This window comes from Calonectris borealis, chromosome 15, assembly GCF_964195595.1.
Source record: "Calonectris borealis chromosome 15, bCalBor7.hap1.2, whole genome shotgun sequence".
Lineage (NCBI taxonomy): Eukaryota > Metazoa > Chordata > Aves > Procellariiformes > Procellariidae > Calonectris > Calonectris borealis.
The window spans coordinates 20,169,780-20,196,400 of NC_134326.1; the positions used below are offsets into that span (position 1 = coordinate 20,169,780).

The window sequence follows — 26,621 nt, forward strand, 5'->3', positions numbered from 1 at the left end:
CCGGGCATCGTGTCCTGCGTGGTCTTTCCAGAGGCTTGGGGTGTCCCGTGCGAGCCCCCGGCACCTGGAGCCTCCTGCACCCCTCGGGGCGGGAGGGGTGCTCATAGGAGCAGGCGTAGCCTCTCGTACAATTTGCTGAATCGTTTGCGAGCCATAAAAACCTCGTGTTTAACCGAGTTGCTGCGGATGAGTCAGGGGTTTGATCTGGATCAGGCTTCTAGCAGATCTTCGTAGGGTTATACAAGCTGCTCGCTGTATAAAAAAAACAATTTTGCAGTTTTTTCTGAGGCGCCGTTGGGCAGCAGGTATCGGCACCGCTCGAGTCTCAGCTCGGAGCCACCCGACAGGGCAAAGTGTCCTGACGAAAGGCACTGCCGTCCCTGCGGCGGTGCAGACCTGGCGCTGGAGTCTCAGCTCCCGCTGTGCAAATCAGGCTAAAGTCATAAAATTCACATCGGTAGAAAATGAGTGTAAGAGAAGCCAGATCCTGAACCTGCAGTTTTTGCTTTCCGATTAGGTACCCTGTGTCGGGTCTCAGCCTGGCTGGGTCTGGCCATCACTGGGTGTGCGTAATCTGCGGGTAAGGTCTCGATGGCAGCGTTTGTCTTCCTGGGACTGGGGGGCACCGTGTCCCCTGGCACGGGCATTGCCTGGGGCGGCTCCGGCTGATGCACCTTCCTCCCCCGTGGCCGCAGAGGCTGCTTAGGGGCAGGTTTCATGCCAAGGGGCTCGGTGGGCTGCGGACCCTTTGGGACGTCTCCTTTTTTATCTTTTCCCTCGGTTACGCACAACAGGCTCAGGGTTAGAAGTTCTTCTCCAGGTGCCACCTTTGTGGAGTTTCTTCATTTCTGAGCTCCTCTAATTGCTGGTATTTGAAATGGCGAGAACATGGCGCGAACGTGTCCCAGCATCCCCAAGTCTGAATTAACTCCGGGGGATGCCAGCCCATGCTGCCGGGTGGGCGCGGGGGCACGGGGTCCTGCCCGTGAAGGGGAAACTCCAAAAGTAAAGTTTAGTGGTTCTCTTTAGAAGATACATTTCATATTAATACTTATTCCTTATAGGACTAGTAATTGGTAAAGAAGCAAACTGCAGTGATAGGAGCGGTGCTGTGGTAGCCAAGTGCTGCAGCACTTGATCAACCCTCCCCAAAACGCCTGTTTCCAGACGGGGAGGCACCTGCCCTCGCTGCGTTGGCACGTTTCAAACCTTTTAACTGGGCACCGGCGAGCATGTGGAACATGCCGTTAGATCTTTCCACTTTAATTAACTTGATCTTCATCACCAGTGACATGGTGAGAAGCAAAGAGTCGCCCTGTAAATTCCAGTCCTCGTTAAACCGAAGCAAACTCCATTTAACGACGCAGCGTTAGGAAGGGCTGAACATTGAGTTTTGGTGCCAGCGGTGCTGTTACCATCAGGGACCCCGTGAAGCAAAGCCAGGACCAGGGAGAGTCTGAGCACACATCCAGGTTTCGGGGGGTTCGGCAGGCGGCTGCGCGACCGGGGAGAGTCACTTGTCTCCCATCTCTAGCGTCAGGTTCAGCAAAAATCCTTTTCCACGAGATACCTGCAGTAGGGAGGCAGAGCCTGCCCGCTGACTTGCCTGGGCTTGGGCGGGCGTTGTGTCCTGCCGGCCGGCGGCACCGGGAGCGCGGCGGCTCGGCTCTCGGCGGGCGGTATCGTGTGTACCGCGTTATAGATAACCCGAAGAGATCTCTCCCGTCCCCGTCAGCATCCTTATCAAACGGAGTGCATTTCAGTGGCTGTCAATACGGTAAATGACCTGTTCAGGCTGCCCCTTTGATATGTACACAGAGCATTAATCTTTGCATTTTTATGCCAGGTTAAAAATAGCGGCTCCTTCCTCCCGCTGTCCCGAGCATTCCCGGCTGGCCCTGTGTCAGAATATCGCTGTTGCGGCCGGCTGTTCGGCGAGCAGCTTCTGTAACTCGACTTAACGAAGGCTCACGACACCGTCCCGTGCCTGCTCAGACAGCTCTTTCCAACAGGAATATTCATCGCAGTTGGAGGATTTTTTTTTTTCTCGGTAGCTGTGAGCTTTCTCCTGTAAGAGCACCGTGCCCAGCCGCCTGCGGATCCACCAAGGGCCTGAGCTGGACCTGGGCTCGTGGGAAGGAGAGGTTCAGTCCTCGGACCTACGCACGTTGCACCACCTGTATATTTTAGGGGGTTGGGAGCTCCTTAGATGACAATCCTGAAGCCTGACCGGAGCAGACATAGTTTCAGTGTTATTACTGCTCTCTGCGTTAAATACAGACGTTACTGAATCCCCAAGCCCTGTCCTAGATTACAGTGAGCTCGTTTTAAGATCTGGGGGCTGAGAGCTGTCTTTTCGTGGGGTTGTTTCCAGATCATGAACTGAAATTTGGAGATGTTCTCAGGGCATTGGGGCATGTCTTTATTTTCAATGTACTGGTGGGGAAGGTGAGGCAAAAGAGGCAAAAAGAACCCCTTTCTTGATGTTTCTCTCTCTGAGCAATCAAATCACGGCTTCTCCCGCTGGTGCCTCTGGAAGTGCCTCCAGTGGTCGTGGCTGCAGAGGACAGCAATTAAACTACGTGTCTGGGTCCGGAGAAACTCCAGGTTCATTTTCCTGCCCCGCCACAGATTTCCTTCGTGACCTTGGGCAAGGCAGGTAGGGCCCCGTTCCCGAGGGCAGCTGTGCATGAATTTCTTCCCGTGGTGCTTAGAGACCTTGGAGCATCTGGTGCCAAGATTGAGCTGGTTACGAGATGGACGCGATGGCTTTGCCCCAGACACATCACAGAGCACGAGGCACTCGATGCTCTGACATTAACTTACGTATCAGGACAGAAGGCAGATAAAAGTCTTGCAGGGGCCAGCAGGCTTCCCGGCTGGTGCTGGTGCAAGAGGAGGGTTGGATCCTCAGGCTTTGCACGGCAGAGAAGCTGCTTGGAAGGGGATAACGTGCTGCAGCAGGTTGCTGTTTGCTTGTTTGTTTCTTTGCAGCGTCTTTCTGTGTTGACATTTGTGCCGGGAGGTGGTATTTCGGGGAGGAAACGTGAGCTGTGCAAATACTGCAGCGAGCTCCAGCTCCCAACTTTGCAGAGATCTGTCAGCTGGCACCACAGGCTGCTTTTCATTTCCAGCTCGTCCTCTGCTTGCATGTCATTACGCGCGACACTGTTGACGTGTGCATGGCAAGTGTCATGCGTGTTGCTGCAGAGTTGCCAAGAAAAGGCAGAAGAGCTGACAGCCAGCGCCTGTTCGCTTTCTGTGCCGGGGGTTTGCAGCAGATGAGGCAGCTCCTCTCCCCGTCCCTGTGGTTGCAATTAGAGAGCGCTCAGAACAAATCTCGCAGACCACCGTGGGATGTTCTCCATTGCCCAGCCTGCCGAAGTGCTGCCCAGCACGGTGCGGATGCGGCACTAAGGTGGATGGCGTGCTGGAGGCATCCCGCCGCGGCGGGCAGCAGGCAGCCTGCCTGCAACGTGGGGCTCGCTCACGGGGGCTTGGCTGGAGGATGCTTTCAATCAGGGGTTGCCCTGCCTGCAAATGGTGCTCGGGGGAGGAGATACCTGCACAGAGTGGGTCAGGCATCCCATCTGAGCAGCCCAGGACCAGGATCCGATCGCTGTTGTCCCCCGGGAAATCAGCAGTTACTGCTTGTGAGGAGTTAATGGCTGGAGGAGTCACTGTTCCTATCAGTATTTGGACCATCATATGACTGCACCTCATTTTCTCATGTAAAGAATTAATTTCCGTAGATGCATGGGAAAACTGTGCTGTAGGTAAAGGAAAGTTGCCATGGACCCATGCTGGGACCGGCTCTCAGCATGAGCCCATCGGTCGACTTCGGTGCAGCGGGGCTGGAAGCGGCGAGCCCGGCCAAGGCTGCCTGCATCATCGGGGAGAGGGCAGCAAGCAAAGCTGGGTGACTTCTGGTCACCAAATCGTAACTCATTTTTCCTGCAGTCAGGTCCCGGGCCAGGTGTGAGGGGAAGCACCGGCAGAGCTGGGGCTTCCTCCAGTCCTCGGAGACCTCCGGAGAGGCTCGACAAACGCCCGTGCTCCTGCTGAGCACTTCGGGCAGGGCGCAGCGGGGGGAAGGCGTTCGGCTGCTGCTGGCTCGTATTTCTGAATGTAACCAGGACAGAGCATTGCACTTAAATTCATCCACTGGGCAAAAAGTCTCATCTCCTTAGGGCACGGAGTGTGTTGCGGTGCCAAACTTGGCACCCGCGTGCCACCCTCCTGCCCAGCGGGTGGAAGGAGCCGCGTCGGCAGCGTGGCTGAGACTGCAGCGTGGTGAGCAGAAGCCTTTGCCTTAGCCCTGTCCCCGTGTTTACCCCACGGCTCGGGCGCATCCTGCCGTTGGGGGCTGTGGATGCCCCTTCACGGCCATGGAGCAGGGATGGGTTGGTGCCACAGTCCCCCCTCGCCGGCAGGACCGCTGCCTCTGGGCCAGAGGATCGCTATTCGTAACAGCCCCAGTCCTTGCACGTGCTTTCCACATCAGATTTCCCGGTTTCACAGGCAGGACAGTGCATTTTTCCCAAACGGGCTATTTCTGCCCCGATGCGGTATTCCCGTGTGAGCCTCTCCGCAAGCCCCCATGGGGAGAAACGACCCTCTAACGTCACGGGGAGCAACATGGGCTTGATGCCGGCGGCTGTAGCCGTAGGTTATTTGACTCGGGTATCCAAACACGTAGGAGGCTGCTGCCACCAGGCTGGTGGTAATGGGAGGCGGGGAGGAAGAAAGGAGCCACACAAAGTGGAAAAATGGCTTAATTTCTCATGGTGTGAGGGGGAATTGCAGAGCTCTTGAAAAGCAGGCGTGTTCCTGTGGAGAGCCCGGGGCAGAGCCGCCCGCTCGGTGCTTCCCCGGGGCTGCCCTGCAGCGCGGGGCCACAGGGGCGCGGGCGGGTTCGTACCGAAAAGCATCGGTGGGTGTTCAGGAAGAATGCGATGTGGTGGTAAAGCCTGCGTGTGGCATTGATACCGGTTTTATTTCTGAAGCGATTGGTGTTATGCCACCAATCTGCAGGGAAGAATGCACTGAGGCAGATGGAGGAACAGGCCAAAAACCAAATTCCTGATTCCCAGACTGCTGCTTCCCCTCCTGATCGCAGCCCGAGGCGGGTGGCCATGGTGCCGCATAGGGAGCCGGCGCCGCGCTGCGGCGGGATGCGGGCTGGCTCTCAGCGGTAGGCGCGATGCCGGAGCCATGCCGCCGCGCTCCCACCTCCCCGCACCACTTTTCTCTGGGACATGGGGAAAAGTGCAAACTCCCGGCCCGTGAGCACCAGGCATCTGTCACAAAGGTGGATATTTCTCTGGTTTTACATGATTTTTATCTCTGAAGACCTCAAAAGCTTTTTTACTGTTTTGTTGGAGAAAAAGATTAATGAGGTTTTCAGAAGTTTCAGTGATACCGAGGATGTCCAGCCTTTTGCAGCCAGCGTGAGGTCCCGGGAAGGGGAGCTGGCAGCCGGGCTGTGCTCCGCATTTTCTGAAAATCAGCTTGGTTTGATGCATCCCAACTCAAACCATCACATAAGATGCTCAGACCAGCAGTCTCTGGGAAAGTGCTTGTGTCCAAGTTGTGGTCCTCAGAGCATCCGAGGCACAGGAGACTACACTGACTGCACAAAACCCCTTTGATTTTGTTGGGCTTGCTTTCCTTCTTAGAATCAGGTTTGTACACGGTATGGTCGCACCCTCCATGGCAAGAAACGGGATACTTTCGTGAGTTGTAGCTCATTCTCAACTTCTTCTTCTTTCAGGATCATACCCCAGCTGGAGAACTCGCCTTCACAGGTTTCACCGAGTAGCCTGCCTGGCTCTGAGATTTCGGAAGCTACGAGGACTTACTTGCAAGGAGTGAGCCGCTATGACCTGGACGAGCTCGATGCGTGCTGGTTGGAACTTGTCAATATGGAGCTCAAGGAGATGGGTGAGCATTGCTGTTGTTTTTCTCCTTGCCTGGGCATCCCAGAGTGGGCATTCAGTCTTTTTAATTAATCATGTGGAACAAAAGGCCTTGAAGAAGAAATTTTTGTTCAGGCTCTCCAAAAGAGATCACGCGGATTGCTGCAGTGCTGGATCTTGAGTGCAGTTCAGTGCCTCTCACTCACGTAGGGGTTTTGGGACATGGTCCAGGAAGAACGGGGTGAACCAGATGATGGTAGGAACAGTGCAGCATACCCTGTGGAGCAGGGCTCTGGTTTGCAGAAGAACCGCTAGATCCAGATCAGTCATGACCGTGCTCTTATTTCATGACCGTCGTCATCTCCCATACTCATCCCCGCAGCATCTGTACTGCAGGAGGAGGTGTTGGTCGGGATGGGTGTGTTGACCCCAATTCCTCTTCCTTTGACTGGCCACATCTGAAAGCATTTCTCCAACATTTCTCCAACTGTAGCCAACTGGGCAGATGGAGTTAGAGGAAAGAGGATTTCCTAGTCAGAATGTGTAATTCTCAGAAATGCTGGTCCTGGGTTGTCTCTCCTTTCTCAGGTGTCTCTAAATATCACAGCATAACGTTGCCTGCGTCGCTGCTGTTATATCACTGCACATTCTTAAAATCCATTAGTGCATTTCGGTTGAGTGCAAGTACCTAAACTTGGAATTTGACCATTGGCATTAGCGCTTAGCATGGTCTGCTGGGCAGATTTGTTGGCACAGACACATGGGTGTGTAGTCCTGCCAGGCTGTGGAGGGATTTTCCAGTCCTTGTTAGGTAAGGGTTGCTGTGGTGTGGCTGCTGCTACGCAGGTACGAATAACAACGCTATAAAACATTCACCTTGCGAGGTCAGTGAAAGCTGAAACGTGCCCACATGAAGCATTGCTCCCCGTTGCAAAGGTCTTTCAGGGGTGGGACAAAGTATGTTACCAAGCGCTTGAGCGGACAGGCTCGTGCACTGCTGACCAGGAGGGTCGTGCTGCGTCTCCCAGCCTGCCGCTAAGCGCTGGTAACATACTTTGTTATGTTACCATGCAGTGAGATGCAGTAAGATCGCAGTGGGATTTAGTTCATTAAGCTTGCATGGAGCATAAAGGGGCTCAGAACTTGGCCACCACGTTGGCTGATCTTGGTTGCAGATGATCTCTGTTCTTCCGATGTACTCATGATTTACAGCCAAATTTTGTTACCAGGATCTCCGGGACTTCAGAAAGTTGTAGAGGCTGCTTTTAGAGTTTGGCTAATTATCTATTATACGTATCCTGTATATTGGATTTCCCATAATCTCGGTGTTGTGGAGCCCATAGTATCACTAGCAAATCGCAGTCAGCTTTGCCCTCATTAACTGGTCCTGTATTAGCAGCCTCAGCTCTGTCATTAGCACACCCAGGTTTTGAGATACCGGCAGCTTCGGCCAAGTCCTTGCTCGAGTGGCTCGATCCCGCTCGGGTTCCTTGCGGAGGATCCACCCTTCCTAACGCTGGACAGCTGCCGTTACTGCATCAAGAAACCGGCTTGTACTGCACCAGGCGTCCTTTTGACTCCCCCGTGCTTTCACTATAGCTCCTGCTGCATTTCCCTCGCCATCCCCACAGCTGGGTGGCCATCAGCGGTGTCTCTGGGCTCCAGAGAAGGGTTGTCTGTATTTCCACTTCCCCCTTGTATGCATTTCATAAGTCTCTAGAAAGGCAGCGGGCAGAGATTTGGCTTCTCCAGCTCAGTTGGGTTAAATTTGGCTCGCTTTATTATTTCTTCAAAGTATTAGGTTACAAATGCAATGTCTTAAATGGCTTTCAGATGTGGAGCTCCCGTGCTGACGGATAACTGGAAGGTTGAGATGAGACGGGTGCCGTCGGTGCGTGGGTGGAAGCGGGCTGGGGGAGGGAGGCGGCTTCGCCAGCGACGCGGCCGCAGGAGCTTGTGGGATTTGGGAGAGGAGCTGGAGCATTGTCGCAGCCAAATACCCCTGGTAGCCCCGCTCCTTGCAGGCACGTTGGGTGGGCTGGCATCGCAGCATCCCGGCAAGTACACCCTGAACCCGACCTCGGGACACCGGCGGTGCTTTGCCGCTGACCCTCGGTGCAATTTCCAGCAAGCTGCATTTTTCTTCCTCCAGCTCCTTGTCATTTATCAGCCAGGCAGCTTTTTCAAGGACGGTCCTTAGGAGGTGTTTGTACAGCACCGGGCTGGATGGGACCACAGTCTCTGAGGCAGCCCATGAGCCCTCCTGCCATAAGCAACTATAGATGGTAGTAACGAACCCAGGGGATTTCAGCAGCGGTAGTGCAGAGAGCCTCACTGTCCACCAGCTGATTCTCCAGCCCGTTTCTGTTGCAGAAAGAGCGCTGTAATTACTGGCTGAGCCTTAAATATGCTGGGGAGAGAGTAGCCTTGAAAACCAGCGTTTGGCGTGTGAAATCCACTGCGGATACGGCTGCAGCCCGAAGGATTCCGGTATCTCGCCCCAGCCCCCAGCCCCCCGACTTCTCTAGCAGCGCGAGGGCTAGTGCATTTTTTCCAGTGACTTGAAAGGGAAAACATGTGGCATTGATTAATAACCCATCCCCAGCACCGCGGGGAGCCGGGGGTCTGGCAGGTAGGGAGCGGGACGGGTGCTGGTGCTCCTGGCTGCGGGACCACCGTCGCATCACCCCACGCCGGCCGTGCCCGGGGGGCTGGACCACGGGGCAGCAGGGCTGCGCGGGCAACGGGCTTCTGGGGGGGTGTCCTGGTTTCGGGATGCATTTTCCTGCCCATGGAAGTGATGAGGTTTGGGTGCACGTAGAGGAAAGCTGTTGCAGCAGATCTGTCGCTGCTCACCTCCCGGGCTGTGCCAGAGCGGAGGCTCCGCTCCCTCCGCTTCCCGTACGGGCGAAGCCGTGCAGCCGGGCGCAGCGGGGATGGGACGTGGAGCTCGTGCCCTTCACCACCCAGTGCAGAAGATTGCTGCCTGCCTAGGTTGGTCTGAAGGCAGTCCATAAATAGAGCTTTCTCCCGGAAGCCCTCGACGTTAATGACATACTGAGATTTCCAAACCAGCTTTGCTAATCTCTGAGATCATGAACATGACTTAACTGGAGAATTGCAGCCTCTCCTCCTCTTCAGAGAAGTCGGGAGTTATCTCCCAGCCCCAGAGATACGCAGAAGTTTAAATTCCTCCTGGGTGTTTAGCTGAGCTGTTGTCACTGGGCAGTCCAGGGGCACAATGTGTCATTCCCAAAATATTTAATGACAAAGAAGGAGCCCGATCTCTGACTGGCTCTTGAGGAGCCGCGGGGAGGAGAGCTGGAAAACACCTATGAGATCATCCATCTCGCTTTGCCGTTAGCGCAGCGTTGATCCACGTAGCACATAGCACATGCCTTTTCCAGTCCTTTTTAGGTCACCTCAGGGATGGAATTTTATCACCGAGATCAGATAAACCTCCAGATAGCTCCAGCTCTCTGCCGGCTCCCCTCCCAATTAGATGGAATTGCTCTGAAAAGCAAGTGTTTTTCACGTAAAACAGCTTTAAATAGTTTGAAACCCCCCAGTAAGATGCCTCAGTAGCTGTTCCTGTACTGAGTAGAAATGTACTGTTTAAAGAACTTCGGTGCGCTAGAGATGAAATCAATATTTAAGCATGCCTAAATGTTTTATTTGTTGCTGCTGCAATATGAGATAGTAAAAAAAGTGGGTCTGAAGGAGTCTGAATGAAACCCTGAACCAGATTTATGTGTATGCCACTCCAGGCAGCACAGGCCTTTCCTTTTAGAGGAAAGTCTTCGTTTTTATATTAACATTTTATGCTGTATTTTGTGCTCTCCACTAAATCCAAAGCTATTGTAAGAGCGGGGCTAGAGAGACTTCAAAGGCCAAGGCTTGAAAGATCCCTTTGCAGTGATCGGCACTTCATAAACACACGGAAAGACCTCAAGAAATTGCTAAAAACGTTGCCGGAATCAATTTTGCTGAAGGCAGAGTCGAAGTTTCTAAGTATTCTCTTGACTTAATCCATATGGTGTATGCTGCTCACATATGCCCACCACAGCTTCTATCTTGGGAGCTGGAGGTGTTCCTGGTATTTTATGGCAGGAACATGCAAAGGTCACATTTATTGCTTTTGAAGCTCCGGGGGGAATTCATCACTGCATACTTGAGATATGTCTGTGTACTAATGAGATGATACCTCCCTCGGCGGAGGTGAGATTGGTCAAGTAGACCTGGAATAAACCGAAGTCGGCGGAGTAACCCCGGGGAAGATGTGCTCAATGGAGCAGAGGCTGCCATTAAATGTACGCCATGGAGAGCGGCTGCCTGCCACCCAGCCGCGCTGGGAGTCCTTGTCCAAGGCTACCCCCATCCCACCGCGTCCTTTCGGGATTTGGGGAGCCCCCTTTCCCCCCCGAGGCAGCACGTTGGCTCTCCCCAAGCAGAGCCTGTCCCCACGCGGCTGCTGCCCACCCACGGGTGCCCATCACCACGGCCAGGCTCCGTCTGCTCTGCAGGGCCACCCCAATATCTATCATTTGAAGCTCTTCCGTTATTTTAACGACTTCGGGTGCTGTGGTGGCAGAGGCACAGCCCCATCCCCCGGCCAGAGGCAGCCCCGCAACAAGGACCGCTGCCCCCCGGTGCGGGGGATCCAGGGGCTGCCACCCCCCCGCAGGGGTGCTCCCCAGCCCCGGCTGGCGGGAGGATGTGCCGAGCTCTGTCCTTTTTGTAGTGGGATCCGTTTCCTTTAACCACCAGCCCGGCTTCCCCCTTTCAAGTGTCTTCCCCCCCACCCGCAGCCATGAGGGACCCCTCGCAGCGATGGCCCTTCCACCCCGCCATGCCCCCGCACCCGGGCTCGCCCTGCGTGCCGCTCATCGCTTGAGAAAGCTTAGCCCATTAATAATTCAGGGTCTGTTTGTTTGCATTTTTTTTTTTTTCTTGTTTTGAAGAAATCCTGCCAGTTTGGAGCTGTTTTATAACATGTCTGTGCTGCAGCCCACAACAAACATCCGCGCGTAGCCTGACATCTTCGTTCTCCGCCGAGATCATAGGCTCGTTGCACAAGCGGAGCGGTTTGGTGCCTGGAACCAGCAAATCCTCCACTTCTTGGTGGTGCATTGCAAGCAAGAGCTGTATTTAATAGAGGTACCGACGTACAGCCTGGAAGTATCTTGGGAGCAGATTTAGGGCTGGAAGCTCTTCTCAATTACATCGCCGTTGATCTGGATTAACACCGTTGGTACCGATGGGAGGAGGACTCGCCTGAGCTGCCCGCAGGCAGGTGCCCTGCTCGCGCTTGCTGGCGGGCTGTGGCTCTTAATGTAGGGGTCGATACCCCAATTTAATGCGAGAAAAGGACTCGCCTTGTGACAGGGAAGTCAGCGAACCCAGGGGGTAAAGAGGCACGGAGATGATGGCGCTCAGAAGGGATGAAGGTGAGAGCCCGCTGCGGCCGGCCCGTGGGGAGTTGCTGAGCAGCACCGTAGGGGTCTTGGAGGGAGCCTCTGGAAGGGAAAACTGAGCTTATTCACATCCTTACCGGAACAGAGACTGCAGGAAAGCCGTGTATAGATATTAATGTATTGATTGTGTATAGATTATGTATCAATGTATAGATCAGCAGGGTTGGAGATCAGTGGGAGACGCTTTAGATATTTTGCCTCCCCGTTTTTCAGCACAATCACTTTTTATGTCAAGCCGTTGTTTTGCCATTTCCATAAATTCCTCGCAGCAATTGCAGTAGTTTCCAGCAATATTCAGAGTTTCGCTGCTGGTGGAGGGAGGAGGCTTTCATCAGAAGTGCTGCAGGACAGCTCTGTCAGTGCCGAGCGTTGCTGGAGAGAGACAGCAGCTTATAAAGTGGCTTCTAAAACATTTTGTCATCATCTTAAATCTGAGCAGTAATTGATGTCGGTGGGTGGCAGAAAGGGTGATAATTGGTTCCTGTAAATCTTTTAAGTGCATTAGCAGGCTGTGTTTGTAACAAAATATCTAGAAGTTTCAGTGCGGATGCTCAGCTCGCGCAGGTTGTGTGTTGCTGTTTGTTTTGTTGGTCACGCTTGACGTTCAGGGTCTGTTTATAAATAACATCGATAAAAAATTGATGTACAATTGCTGCATCTCCCAAGCGTTGTGTGCCTGCGGGTGATGGGTTAGAGGTGGCTGGGGGAGTCCCGGATACTCTGGTGTGACCTCCGGGTGGTTGTCCTTCATCCCCTGTCTTCTGCCAAGGATGCTTGGGACAGGACCCGGGATGCCCAAGGGAGCACCCGGCCCGGGGCAGGGGTGGCTGGTGTCCCCATGGGTGTCTTGAGCGCGTGGGTGCTCAGCTCCCGGCCTTATTCAGAGGCAAATTGTGCTTCTCCCAAAGTGTCCTTCTGCACAGCGGTGCCTAGACTCAGTTCTAGCATCTAGCCAGTGCTTTTTATCTTCAGATTGCTTTCGTTCTCCCAGCATCCGAGGGGGGAAGGATCCTCTCCGGGCTTTGCAGAGGCAGAAGCCCAAGCAGGCAGGTGGGAAGTGCCTCGCCCAGGGCGAGCTGGGGAGACGGTCTTCGAGCTGGAAGGAGACCCCGTGCTCCCCGGGCCCTGCGCCAACACCCCTATCCCGTCAGGGAGCTGGCGCCCTTTCGCTCTCAGTTTTTCAAAGATACTAAGAGATAAGCGTACATCATCTCACAAGTGCTTTGCTTTTTTTTTTTTAATTAAAAAAAAGGAACTTTGCTTCTTTATATGTATTTTTACTGAAAAGTAGACTCCAAGGTTTATAGCTTGTGAATCAGCTAATGGCACAGCCTGCAGCCCTGATGACTGTTTGTTGATGAGCTGTTTTATCTCCAGGTATCTTCCACAGGGTAAAAGAATTTATTGTTTCAGTAAATTGATTTTAGTGGAGCGCAGTTTAGTCAGAAATCGGTCTCCGTTTTGTGAAAGGTGGCTCTCCAGCTATTTTTTTCTCCCCACGCAGTGAGTCGGCTCACACCACGATAAGGAGTAGCTGAGAATTCATTTAGCAGAAGAATATTGCTCCTTCATGCCACATAAATTACGATATTACAGAAATAATTACAACGGAGAGCGGTGTTGTGTAAAGGAATGTGCCTGGTGGTTCTCCCAGACCCGGCGCTGTGGCTTCGGTGCCAGCCCAGCTCCTTTGGGATAAAATACTTAAATTCTGTGTTTCAGCTGCAGTATGGGCAGTTGCTCCGAAGTTTGGGGGAGCTGAGGTGCGTGGGGTCGGGGCGGGTCCCCCGGGATAACAGGGATGCTGGGCGGCTGCGGAGCTGCAGGGATCGTGGCAGACCCCGACAGCAGAGATACAGGGAAGAGTTTTCTGCTGGGAGCAAAGTTCAAACGAAAGGCCGGGTTCCTACACGTTTTCCCTTCCTGAATCAGATCTGGAGACCTCCTGTAGTGCATCATCGTCTGGCACCTCTTCTCCCCCTCCGTTGCCGAAGCAAAGTCCCGCTGCTCCTCCGGGGGATGCTTCCTTTGGCTGGGCATCCTGCTCTGGGACGCGAGAGGGTAGCTCTTCTCCGGCTGGGATGCGGTGGGAGGCAGTGCTCCCCGGGTGACAGTCCTTCCCACCGCGGGGCGATGTCGGGGGTGTCCCATTAAAACCAGTCATCGTTAACACGCTCGGTGTTAATGAGGAGAGGATACGGGTGGACTCCTGGAAGGGGTGATGGGACACGGAGCCTTTTACTCCTGCGTCGGTGTTTTGAACATGGCTCCAAATGGCCGGTGATTATATCGGTGTGAGATTAAATTCTCGCTTCTGGCTATGGCCCTCCAGGCAGAAACTATCGAGGGGTTTGCAGCTACGCTGCCCTTCTCTGCAGAGGCTCAGAAAAGCTTCGTTTTCTCCCCACCTTTCATACTAGACCCTGGCATACCTTAACCGTGTAAAAATACCTTTCTCTTGGTCAGCAGGTAGAGTGCACGGTCCCGGTGACGGTCTCAAGTGTGACTTACTCCCTGGATGTCGCTGGATTTACTCATTTTAGCCAAGATCAGTATCTGGGTCTTTGCGTTTCCTTCCCTGCAGGCAATAAGGGTGTCACTGGTGCGTGCACACAGGGAGTGTTCTGGTGGAGTATTTTTTTGTTTTTGCTATTTAGCTGGCCACGATCAATACAGATAGTGTTTTTGCAGCCAAAAAGATGACAATTTTATGAATGGAGTTTAATAGCACAAACTTTATATGATGCAGAAGGAGATAAATGGAGCACAAATGGAAGAAGCACTTCACCCGCAGGCCCCATTGTTTAGTGTTTCATAAGCGATTAATCGCTTCATCCCCATCAAGTGCAATTGTCAATTCAATAAGCTCCGAGGTATTCTGAATGGCGCTTGGCAAACGAATTCCTAATGTAATTACATCTAAATGGAGTGTGAGAGCGCACGCGTGCGTGCGTGCGTGTGGGAGGGATCTATATTTTTCAGTGTAACGGTATAGCAACTACAGTGCACGGAGGCTGATGAGGAAACCCCGCTGGGGTGCTGGTCTTGCTCCGGCGCGAGAGTTTTGGGATCGGTGGAGGCTTTCTCCCCAGGGTTAAGCTGGCAACACCGGGGCATCACTGTGGATGGGAAACGTGGGAGGTGGGTTGGGAGCCGGTTCTTTCCACTCGAGGTGAAACGGGAATGGTGGCGATGCCAGCACGATCCCGGTGATGCCAGCGCGATCCCGGCGATGCCAGCGCGATCCCGGCGCTGCGGGCAGGTCAGGGTCGTGATTCCTGTGGAAACCCCCCTCCCTTTCCGTCCTCGCGGTGGCTGCAGCTGCAGCACAGGGCGGCTCCAGAAGGTGCGTGGGGAAAAGCACCGGGAACGCTTTAATGATCATTTTGCTTTCCAGAGGAGCAGAGAGAGCAGAGCCTGAAACGTTGGGAGAAAGGGAGTAACTCCAGGCTGACACTCCGGTGCCCGGGATCATAGTCAGAGGTGTGGACTTGAAACACTGACCGAGAGCTTATTTAATGCTCGCGTGAAGTCGTGGCTTGCAGCCCTCCACCAAGCAAGTGCAACACGGGTGGTGTGTTTAGAAAGGGACACCGTTAAGGCAAAAATAACGCTCTGGCTTTGTCTGTAACCCGCTCCCTGCCCTCTTGCATCCGACCGGCACGATGCCAAGAGCAAGCCGGCGGCTCCGTCCTGGCCCCAGCGCGTGGGGCTCGCCGTGCCGCCGTGCCAGCGCAGGATGCTTCACACGGCTGAGCCCCAGCGGCCCCCGGGCAGCCCGTGCCAGCCTGGGGCTCTGCAGAGATCCCCGCGCTGAGCGCCGGGGCTGCTCGGTAAGAAAACAGGTATTGTCAGGTTCCTCGGCGTGTTGCGGCACAGCAGCCCCAGCGCTTGAAAGGGCTGTGATAGGGAACAGTGTTGTCTGTCTTAGATGGTATCTCAGACTCGACACAGACATGTAAAATGCCAGGCTAGATGTTTGCAGAGACTTGTCAAGCCAAGGGAAACCGTGCCAATGCGAAACACCGGGGAAGAGCTTAAAAAGGCAGACAATGGTGTCTTTGCTTGCCGAGCTCGCCTACAGGTTGCTTTCCCCCTTGACAGAGTTTTTTCAGCCGGTCCGTGGCTGTCGAGGGAAGGTGCAGCTCTGCCGGCATCGTCCGGCCGGAGGGGCCGGGAGCGCTGCCGGGACCCCCATGCCCCGTCCCTCCCAGTCCCAGGGGCCTCTTGGGGCCCCAGAGCTCATCTGGGACAGGGACGTCACGCTGTGGCTCGAGAGAGGCCCAGGATGGCAAATTCCTCACTGAACATTTAAATAACAACTGCTTCATATTGCATTTTTTTCCCCTTCTCCGCTCATAAATATTTGAGATATCTTCTCCCGTTGCCTTGCAACAAGCAAGGTGGGCAGCAGCGCGGGTCAGGCTCCTCCGCTGCCTGGCGCATTCTGGAGCATCCTGGCCATCAGCATGGATAATGTACACAAATGAAATGCAAAGTTTAAATGTTTTGTATTGCATCCTGCTGGTATCTCTGTCCTCATCTCCGTGCCTTCTCCGGTGATGAAATAGTGCTCAAGGGGTGCGGTGGGGGGCTTAACTCTGCCTCTTACCCCTCGCGGAGAACCGCACTCCTGCTGCTGACAGACTTTTTCCATCTTTTTTCCCTTACCTGGAGCGGCCTCACATTGTGTTAGTGGCGCCGGGATCTTTGTGTGGGGGTGGGAGGCAGCACTTTTGGGAGCAGCGTTCAGCATGGCACCGTTTCGGTGCTGCCGAGCTCCTGGCAGCAGCATCCCCCCCCGTAACGGTGGCCCAGTATCCTGCTGCTGGAGTTTGCTGCTCTGAAAAAGCCTTTCCCGGTTATTGGCCTCATATTCCTGGTTGTCACTCTGGATAAACCTCTGGTAGAACACCTCTGCCTCGTCTTTCCACTAAAGATCGTGGTACGGGAGGAATAAAACACAACACAGCAGATCTGAGCCCACCCCCGCCTGGGTCTGACCTTCTGGTTCCACTAAACCCAACGAGTTAAAAAAAAACCTTTATTTGTCCTCAATTTCAGCCTTTGGCTTCAGTTTTACAGTTCCATTTAATTGGCCTTAAAAGGGTCAATTTTCAGTCTTGACAATTAAAGCATTGACTTTGTCTTGCCAAAGCTTGTCGAGCCCTCGCTGCAGAAAGCATCTTTGCAAAACTTGTCTCCTTGAACATTTAAACTGTCAGACCTAATTACCCGCATTGCTTCAGCTGAATGGGTTTCTTTCCTCTCAGCCAGCAGCTATATTTTGTTACTGTCTATGAAACATAAACTGCATCCTGAGTTAGAAGCGGCCGTTTTCTGAATCGCCGCTCTTGCCATCGCCCTGGATTTGCCTCTTGAGTTGCAGTTTAAAATGCCCAGCCCTTTGCAAAACGCTCCCCGAAGGCGGGTGGGCTCCTGTGCCGGAGCTGCCTCAGTGTCCTCCCCTGCCTTCTGCCTTCCAGAAAAGCCCGAGCTGGACGAGATCACCCTGGAGCGAGTGCTGGAGGAGCTGGAGACCATGTGCTACGAGAACATGAACATCGCCATCGAAACGGAGGAGGGCTTGGGCATCGAGTACGACGAGGACGTGGTGTGCGACGTCTGCCGCTCGCCGGAGGGGGAGGACGGCAACGAGATGGTGTTCTGCGACAAGTGCAACGTCTGCGTGCACCAGGTGAGCCCCCGCCGCGGGGGGAGAGCCCCAGGTTTTGGCCGCCTGCACGTCACGCTCCTGTACCCCCCTCTGGGTTCCTTCCCCCGCACCGTCCCCCTTTCCCTGAGCTGCTGTAGCCCCTATTCAGCTTTTCTGATGGATCCCCAGAATTCTGTGATTCCATGATTCTATGATCCCCAGCGCGTCTCCAGCAGAGCGAGGATAGCAAATGGGGATAGCTGGCAGACAGCAAACTTTATTTTCTTACTTTCTTAGCCCCAACCCTTCATAAGTGCCCACAGAACTACACAACCAGGGGTTGAAAACCGCTTCCTGCAAGCTTGCTTTGCCTCCTTATTCTCTCGTCTCTGTGATATTTTATTTTATGCCTCCTCGTCCATTCTTCTTCTTTCTTTACCCCATCTTTTTTTATTAAACTGCAGCCGTGGGACCTTTAGCACCCAGCACCGTGTGCGGGACTGGCTGGTGGGCTGGCAGGGATGAGGGTCTGCAGCCCTGCCCGCGCCCTGCACTCGGGGTGGGCTTGCGTGGACCTCCAGCCTCCTCCTCCACAGTGTTGTACTGGGGGTAGTAGGACCTTCCAGCTCCACTAGCGCTGTCTCACATCGCAGGGTTTCTGTCCCAGCTTCCATGCTGTACAAGTGTAGGATTTCACTTTATTTTGCTGCCTGGAGGAAAATAATTTTATTTTTAGAATTGAATGCAAATTCTTCAAGCCCTTGCTGGGGGGTCTGTGGGCTCCTGCGCTTGGTGCTCAAGGCGGGGAGACCTTGACAAGGAGAAGGCAGCCTTGGGAGGGTCTCCAAGGTCCCACATGGGTCCAGGGAGGTTTTGCTGGTTGTGCTTTGAGGGGAAGCGCCGTGCGGTGCTGGGATGGCTGTGGTAGCTCCTGGGCTTCACCCTCTGTGTGAAGGGTTTGTTTTTTTTTTTTCCTCTGAAGAGAGCCGTTTGCTCATCTTTTGGGCAGCTTTTCCATCAGCGCTTCCTGGAGGTGGGAGAGCGTTGGAGATATCTATAGTTGCGGGAGGTGGGTGGTTTGAATGGTTTCCATCAGTGAATCAGATTCCACAAAATACCAGGACGACTCGGGGATGGGGTTGGGGTTTTTTTTTGTGTTGTGGTTTTGTTTTTTTTTTTAACAAGCCCAAGTGGCCATATCAGGCTGTGAGCTGACCCGCGCCGGCGGGCAGGGGCTGGGGAGGAGGCAGGGCTGCCGTGGGGACGTACGGACCCCGGCTGTGCCCACCACGGGCCGTGGCACCCCGTGGGCTCCACTTTCGGCTGCAGCCCCGGTGCTGGGAGCAGACCGGTGCCGCAGAAGGGGACGCGGCAGGCTGGATTTCAAGGCTTTGAAAGAAAAGGGAGATTTTCCGTTGTTTTCAGGGAGCAGAGTCCAGCCCTAAGCCCGATGCCAGCCCGTAAGCTGCCTATGATTTAATCTCTGCCCCGATTTACGCCCTGAGCCACAAAGTCCAGAGCCACAGCACGGGGTGTTCCGTGGCATCATGTTTCTTCTCTAACCTTCCCCATCCCTTCGTCAGCCCCACGTCCGAAACCTGCTGGGGACGATGCTTTCCTGCGGGCAACCGGGTGCTGCTGCCACCTGCTCCATGTATTTGGGCAGCGGTGGAGGGGAGCTGGGGTCCCGGGGGACACGGCCGGAGCGATGCCTCATCCTCCTGCATCCCAGCGGGAAGGGGCAGAGGATGGGTTGTGCTCAGACGCACGTTGGTGGGTTATGGTGCCAGAAGGGATCGTTGTAATCATCTCATCTGCATAACACAAGCCATGAGGCTCGCTGTTAATTAATTCCTATGAAGCGTAGCTTTTAGAAAACACATGCAATCTTCATTTTAAAATTTTCAGCAAGGAGGAATCTTCCCCCCCGCTGCTAAATCGTTGTGGTTCATCGCTCTCGCGGTGGCAACATCGCACTTCTGTTTAGCATGGAAATGATCCATCTCCAGCTTCCAGCCACCGCGCCGTGGTCCTGTCATTACCAAATTCCCATTCCCTGGCGTGGGGACACAGCCGAGCCCTCCCTCTGTTACATGGACCACACCAAGCTTTTCTGTGGCTCAGCATCCTCCCTGGTGTTTTGATGTCCCCTTCTCGGTGACGTTGAGCCCGTGACAGGCACAGCGATAAAAATAGCTGCTCTGCTCCTACTCAGCGTTGCTCTGGCTCCGTGTTCCCAGAGCATCTTCTGGCTGGTGCTGGGCTGAGAGAGCGTGTTTAGCTGATAACCCACCTGGTTTCCAGAGCTGCTCCTTGTCCGGGACAGAGGCCCTGTAGTATTTGCTCCTAGGAGCAGAATTGCACCGTTAGCTGCTCTAAAACCTCTAGGAATAAATAACTGAGAGCCAAGACTCTGCTAGAGATGCACACCTGGTCGTAATTCCTGTTTTCCCCTGCATTTTGAGATCAGTCTGGCAGTTTATTCTCCTGGTAGTACGTACCAAGCTGATTTTTGTCTGGTACTAAATCAGATGTTTTATAAAACTCTGTAACAGAAATGATTTATCTGTCAGATTTGGAGGCGCTGTGAAATACACAGTTAAGTCTCTGTGAAGCGTGTAGACTCGCAGCAATAATATTACCTCCCTTAATTCCTTATTATCCCAATAATCTGTTCACGAAGAGGCTTTTTCCCCTTGGAAATCACTATCAGAGTCAATTTGTGCTTTGGGGCAAGCTAAAGTCATGTTATAAAGTCTGTCCTTGGCCAGTAAAGACTGAGGACATGCTTTTCCCACGCTCGCGCATCTCCGCCTGCCCGCGCTGCCCCTGTCCCCGCCTGCAGCACCAGGACGAAAAACTGTTCGTTTTTGGGGTAAACTTCAAAAAGTGGAGTTGACAAACGCCTGGGCTCAATTTACAGCCAACAGCACCAGGGATCCGGATCGGCACTGCCTGCTTGTCTTCTGGAGGGACGTCAGAGCAGCCAGATCCAGAATTAATTACATCGCCTCGCTTAAAATAGTGACGCAGCCCCGCGCTGGGGCCCAAGGCAGTTGTCTGCCACTCTCTGAAAACCTTTTAAGTGCGAGTTATCGGGACCTGCCAGTTAAAAACTGTCTAGTTTAGCAGACGTTGTTTAATACGGTCATAAGTTATGGCCGAAGTGGAAAGTATTTTATCATCATCATTATGTGATACGCCTTATCATTTGGCTCTTCCCCAAGTACAGAAGAGAAATATTTATGAAGCGCTTTGGCTTTGCTGCATCCTGCACTATCGCAGCAGGTCGGGGAGCTCCGTGGGCGACCCAGGTCCTTTCGTTCTCACTCTCTTGGCCGTAGACTTGTCCTTGCCTCCTGTAGATTTATCGTCCTTTACGGTTCCTCCCTTCTCGTTTATATTCACGACTATCGGTTTCCCCTTCTTACCTTTCCGTAGTTATTTTCGCTTCCCCTCCAGGCTGTGTTGGGAGTGTAACCAGCGTGGCCATCTTTCTCAGTCATGGGGTTGTGGCTTTTCAGCCCTCAGCTACCTCAGAGGATTTCTCCGCACGGCATTTCTTCCTTCTCCGAGTTGTCGTGGGTCTGATAGCTGTTCAGAAATGGGCAGGAGATGAGCGGGCAGATGTCTGCACCGCAGAGCTGCCAGTGGTGGGGGCTCTGATGGAGCTTTTGCCCCCGGAGCCAGAGCCGGGCAGATGCTCAGCACTAAGTTTGTATACTTAGTTTTTAATAAAAACCCAGGACATACTGATCTGGCATCAGTATCCACATGAAAATAGGGAAGGTAGCAAGGAAGGAAGAACTTAACCTCGCTGTCTGTGGTTGCGGAGCTGCTTCATATCTGCTGTTTATTAATGCGATGCCCAGATGTGGTGGCCATAAGCCAGCGGTAGTGAAAAAGGTAGGAGGGAAGGAGGCGGCCCTGGAGGATGCTCTTCCCGGGCTGCTGGGACTAACCCAGCTCCCTCGTGTCTGCGCAGGCGTGCTACGGCATCCTGAAGGTCCCCATCGGGAGCTGGCTGTGCCGGACCTGCGCCCTCGGGGTTCAGCCAAAGTGTCTACTGTGCCCGAAGAGAGGGGGAGCGCTGAAGCCCACCCGGAGCGGGACGAAATGGGTCCACGTTAGCTGTGCCTTATGGATACCTGAAGTAAGATGTTTTCCAACCTCCACTTGACACACAGGATGTTCAATAATGGTCTAAATAGCAAGTCCAGTTTGGCTCATCAAGCCATGCCGGTCGGTCACGGGGCTATGTGTTAATTAGCAGCCACGCGGCACCCCGTTAAGGGAGGACACGGAGGTGGGGGGCATTCACAGGACCTGCCTGGGCAGGGTAAAGCTAAGTTCATATGACCATCTGAGATACACAGCAACATCCAGATGAGAATTAGTTCAGAGGAAACACTGACATAAATTTTTCCTTTCATCTCATCCAGATTTGTTTCTGGTTTTTGGAGTTTGTTTTTTTTTTCTAAATTACAAGTGACCCTGAAAAAGAACAAATAAAAAATCCATCCCTCATTCAGGCTGCCACAGACATCCCCCTGTAGGAGATTTGGGATGGTAACCAGTATTTACAACTCGTCTCCTTTTTCGTGACCAGGTTAGCATTGGATGTCCTGAAAAAATGGAACCCATTACAAAGATCTCACATATCCCCGCAAGCAGATGGGCTTTGTCCTGCAGCCTCTGCAAGGAGTGCACTGGGACCTGTATTCAGGTACGTAACTCGGCACCAAAGAAGCTCAGACCCCTGGGGTTGTGCCTGTAATAGCCACCGGAGATTCTCGAGCTGTTAGTGGATGTGATCTGACCGAGTCTTGGTCCTGCTCTGAGTAAACCTGACAACAGGGAGCATGAGTGCCCATCAGACATCATCGGATGTTGTTTGCAGTCATTTAATGTATTGAGTGCTAGGAATCTAGATTAACTTTCTTTGCATAACACAGTGATGTTGCTGTAGTGACAGTAATTACCGGGACTGCAAATGACCTTGATTTGAAATCAGGAACCTCCAGCAGAAAGGCTTGGCGTAGCAGCCAGAAAAGTGAGATACTCACAAGATATATAGCCCAAGTATTTCACAAACCAGTGAGGGTTGGCTGGGAAGCCTTTCTGTTGGGGGGATATTGGAAAACCCCGGGATTAGGTAGTCCTCACTAGCCTGCTGGCTTGGAAAACAGAGTATTTACGGCATATTACATTCCCACATTTTCTCCACACCTAAGCAAACCACTGCAGATGTCTGATTGCCTGCTCCCCCCGCAGCAGCAGCATACTAAAGAGGGGGCGAGACGTTCTCATTTCAGACCGAAAGCAGGACGCTCTGGGCTTTCCTGTTACAAAAGTGGGACAGAGCTTCCTGGGCCATGCTCTCTCTTCTTGGGGAGCAAAGAGCAGAAGCTCCCATCCAAAATGCAGCACACTTGGTGTGAGAGCATTTGGGGAGCTTTGCTGCATCCAGTGAATCCCCCTGCTCCGCCAGTGTAATGTCCCGGAGGTCCCTGGGGACGGGCTGGGGGACCTGCTGCTCCACGGTGCCTGGTGCTTTCATGGATAGACCAGGTACGGAAGCAGTCTTGGCATGCAGGGCGGGGGTGGAATAGGCATTAAGCTTTGAAAAATCGGGAGAAAGTTTGGGATGTGTACCAATCTTGACTGATCAGCTCCTGTACAGCAACGGGAGCTGCACCTCGCAGGTCGGCGTAGGCAGCAGTGACTATTGGGGACCAGGAGTAGCTGGCTGGTTGCTGAAGGGCGATAGGAATAGGAGGTCTGCAGGCTCCGCTTGCATTTGTGCCACTGCCTTGGCTTTAATACTTTAAAGGGAGTTATTTAAAAGCAATCCCCTTAGCTTGAAATGAAATCTCACAATACTTCTTTAAATCTCTAGCGTTGACTCACTTCTTTTTTGTTGACTCTGGGTGGATCTGCTTATTCACTCTGCCAGATGGAGATACTGTGTCATAATGGCAACTGCTTTCAAAGAACGGAAGGGCAGGGAAGAAGGCAAACAGGCTTGGCAGCATCAAAAAGAATTCAGCTTCTCTGAGGCTTCATCCTCTTAGTGCCGGCATGGCACGGGAGCTGTGAGATCCCTGGGACTGAACGGATTTGCATTAAAGGTCACCTGGGATGGAACAGGAGCTTTATTGTCTCCTGTGCCGGCAGCTCACAGTTTATAAGTCTTCACGAGATTGTCACCGGAGCATTTGCTGAGGCCACCCTGGCACGCTCACGATGGTTTTGCTTCAAGGAAAAGGGGGAGAAGGAAAAAAAAAGCAGGCAGTGCTTTATTTAAGGATTTATGGGGTAAATCAGCAAGTTCACCCATGGATAAATAAACACGCTCCGTACTCATCAGCGGTTCAGAGCTCTGTTTTGAAAGCTTATGTTTATGGAGCGTATTTTTGATTAGTGCCTGTTTATACAGGTGTAATCTAACTACCTTTGTCAGCGTTTTGGGTTTATGACCCAGCTCTAAAAGGAGAAGATTGTTTTCTGTTAAAGCACTGAGCTTTTATTCTTGGCAGCGGGAATCAGGTGCTGCAGGTGGGCAGGTCTGGGGAAGGAAGGGCGTCGCTTCCAGGAGGAGGTTTTCCAAGTGGCTGGTTGGAACTGGGCTTTGCCCAAAAGGGACGCAGAATCCGGATGGCAAGCTGGAGGAATGGAAGACTCTCATCCCAGAGGGACACGGGGATGCTCAGAGGCAGCACCGCAGCTTAAGAAAACACCCACCTCGACCACATTTATGGAGACCAATGTGGGATATTTTTGCATAGGCACCTCTGTGCATCGGGGTATTTTTCCTCACCCGAATTTGACCATCAAAAGGGAAACAAACCCAGGGAAGCCTGAGGAAGGGCTCCCCACTGCTCTCCATGCCTCTGACCTTGCTGCTTGCATGTGGTTACTTCCCTTGCTTTTCTGTGCAGAGCTGCGAACCTGGTGTAACTCGGTGTGGCCGGAGTTGAGCCAGAGCTCCGGGACGCTGGGCAGGGATGCAGCCCTGGAGGCATGCTTCCCCCGTCTCCCGTTACGGGGAAATCATGACTTCATGGTGGTTCTTGTGGTCAGACATCAGGAGATGCCAAAGAGAGCTCAGTATCCAGCAGGAATTTGCTTGCTTGCTTTGCTGAGACGGAGGAGAGAATGCTAGGAGCCGGGCTCCAGCACAGCCTGCGTCCCAGCTGCGCTTGCTTGGGACCCAGCTCCCTCCTCACCAACTCCCTCCTCGCTTCTCAGAGCAACTGGAAGAGCTCACCAAAGCCTTTCAATGCAGCGCAAAATGCCAGGTCTCTGTTAGTTGCTGGCAGACTTCTCCGAAGGGCACGATCTTTTGCTGTCATCATCTTCCAGCTTTCTTTTTGTTGTTGTTTTTTGGAGAAAAGGCCCTGGGAAGTGTCCTCCACCACTCGCTCGTGCATTATCCCTCCTCTGCCCACTGCTGCCCGCTCCCCTCGAGCTGCTTGTGCCGCTGGTCCCCATCCACTGGGATAACTGGTGTGGTGGTTCCCAGAGCTGTCGTCCGATTGTGCCTGTAGCCCTGAAAACGTACAGCTTGACATCAGGGGAAGAGCAGCGTGCGTGCACCGTGCAGCCCCACACCCTCCTCTGCCTCAGCCCTGCATCCTCCGAGGATGTCTGCGATGCCTATTCCGGCTGAGAAGCGCTGCCAGGACCCAGACCATCTGTGGTCACTAAAAATCACACGGTACTTTTTGTAAGGATGCAGAAGTGTCGGTGGCTGATGGCTTGGCTGGAGTTCAGCACCGGTAATTAATTTTTCCTTCCTGAGTTCCCCTCGCAGTTCTGGTGGAGGAGCCGCTTCCTTCCCCTCCGGCCCCGAACTGCAGCAGAGCATCTCTGTAAGCTGGTAAACTTCTGTTTGGATTTCCCTGGCAAATAAATCATCCCTCTAGTTCTTCCCAGTAAGATTGGTTTGAGGAGTAATTAACAGCCCACGTTAATCTCTGGTGCAGTTTTCACCCTCTCTCTCGGAATTCTGTTTGGGGATGGATTTGCCTGGATAAGCAAAGTGCTGAAATCCTTGAAGGAAAGGTGCTGTAAGATAACGACGCACGATCGATAACGAAGCAGACTTGGGGGCTGTGCCAGTCTTTTGAGCCCGGTTTATTCTGCGTGGCAGATCCCTCCCTCCCGCGAAGAGCGGCTTCGTTCCAGCGCTGTTCTGGGATGGATCAATATGTTTTTATTGTCGGTTTATGCAAGGTCCCTGGGTAGCCGCAGCCGACCAGGTACCTTTTTTTGTTGCCCTGTCAGCCGAGTTGCCTAATTATTTTCTTTTTGCATTTTGGGCATGGTTTCTGACAAGTGCTGCTTGCCATCTGTCGGAGGAGAGATCCAGGACAATTTGCTTTATTCCTAAGGTGGAGTGATGGTCGTTAGTGGGTGCACCGCGCATCCTTGTCCTGGCAGAAGCCACAACCCGGTACTAATGCCAGTATTACTGCCGGTGACAGAAACAGGAGGGAGGGGACATCGCTGCGTGGCTTTCCTTAGCTCACATAGTTCACCGATGGCAGCGAGTTCTCCGTGTCCACTTTCTCTACCCTAGACATTTATGTGCACAACAGCACAAAAGGCTGCTGTAGTTTGAAGCACCCCCAGCTGTTATGCCAGACAGCCAGGATGGAGAATATCAGGAGTGCATCGGGAGTGCATCGGGAGTGCATCAGGAGTTGTCGTGGTTTAACCCCAGGCAGCAACTGAGCACCACACAGCCACTCGCTCACTCCCCCTCGGTGGGATGGGGGAGAGAATCAGAAGGGTAAAAGTGAGAACGCTCGTGGGTTGAGATAAAGACAGTTTAACAGGTAAAGCAAAAGCCGCATGCGCAAGCAAAGCAGAACAAGGAATTCATTCGCTGCTTCCCACCGGCAGGCAGGGGTTCAGCCATCCCCAGGACAGCAGGGTCCATCATGCGTAACGGTGACTTGGGAAGACAAACGCCATCACTCCGAACGTCCCCCTCTCCTTCTTCTTCCCCCAGCCTTATATGCTGAGCATGATGCCATATGGTATGGAATAGCCCGTTGGCCAGCTGGGCCAGCTGTCCTGGCTATGCTCCCTCCCAGCCCCCCGCACACCTGGCAGGGCACGGGAAGATGAAAAGTCCTTGACCAGCATAAACATTACTTAGCAACAACTAAAACATCAGTGTGTTATCACCATTATTCTCATACTACATCCAAAACACAGCACTATACCAGTTAATAGGAAGAAAATCAGCTCCATCCCAGCCGAAACCAGGACAGGAGTGCGTCAGGAGCGCGTCAGGAGTGCATCAGGAGTATATCAGGAGTGCATCAGGAGAGCATCAGGAGCTCTGTAGCTCCATGCAGTACCATTACCATCTTGGCTACCAGAGAAGAAAGCTCGATCACAGGCACTTCCAGCTGGCAAAGGCCTCCAACCTCAGCGTGCATCGCATCTCCTCCTTGTATTGATGCTTGGCCCATGGCTGCAGGAGCGAGCGCCTGCGCTTTAAAAGCCAGTGCATGATATACTGATTGCACCGAATAAATCTGGATGCAGTGAGTCAGG

At 53.3% G+C, this 26,621-nt stretch overlaps 1 protein-coding gene across 6 annotated transcripts in view; it reads left to right on the top strand.

Annotated features, from left to right (window-relative positions):
- JADE2 (jade family PHD finger 2) overlaps positions 1-26,621 on the top strand; it is an 84,210-nt gene that overhangs the window by 37,636 nt on the left and 19,953 nt on the right. For 5 of the 6 annotated variants that reach the window (XM_075164588.1, XM_075164585.1, XM_075164583.1 and 2 more), the window contains 4 exons: positions 5,774-5,943; positions 16,879-17,090; positions 21,034-21,201; positions 21,658-21,774. In XM_075164588.1, coding sequence (XP_075020689.1) covers positions 5,774-5,943; positions 16,879-17,090; positions 21,034-21,201; positions 21,658-21,774 — 667 coding nt within the window. Of the gene's footprint in view, positions 1-5,773; positions 5,944-11,071; positions 11,366-16,878; positions 17,091-21,033; positions 21,202-21,657; positions 21,775-26,621 lie in introns of those variants that run through there. The other variant, XM_075164589.1, reaches the window with a different exon arrangement.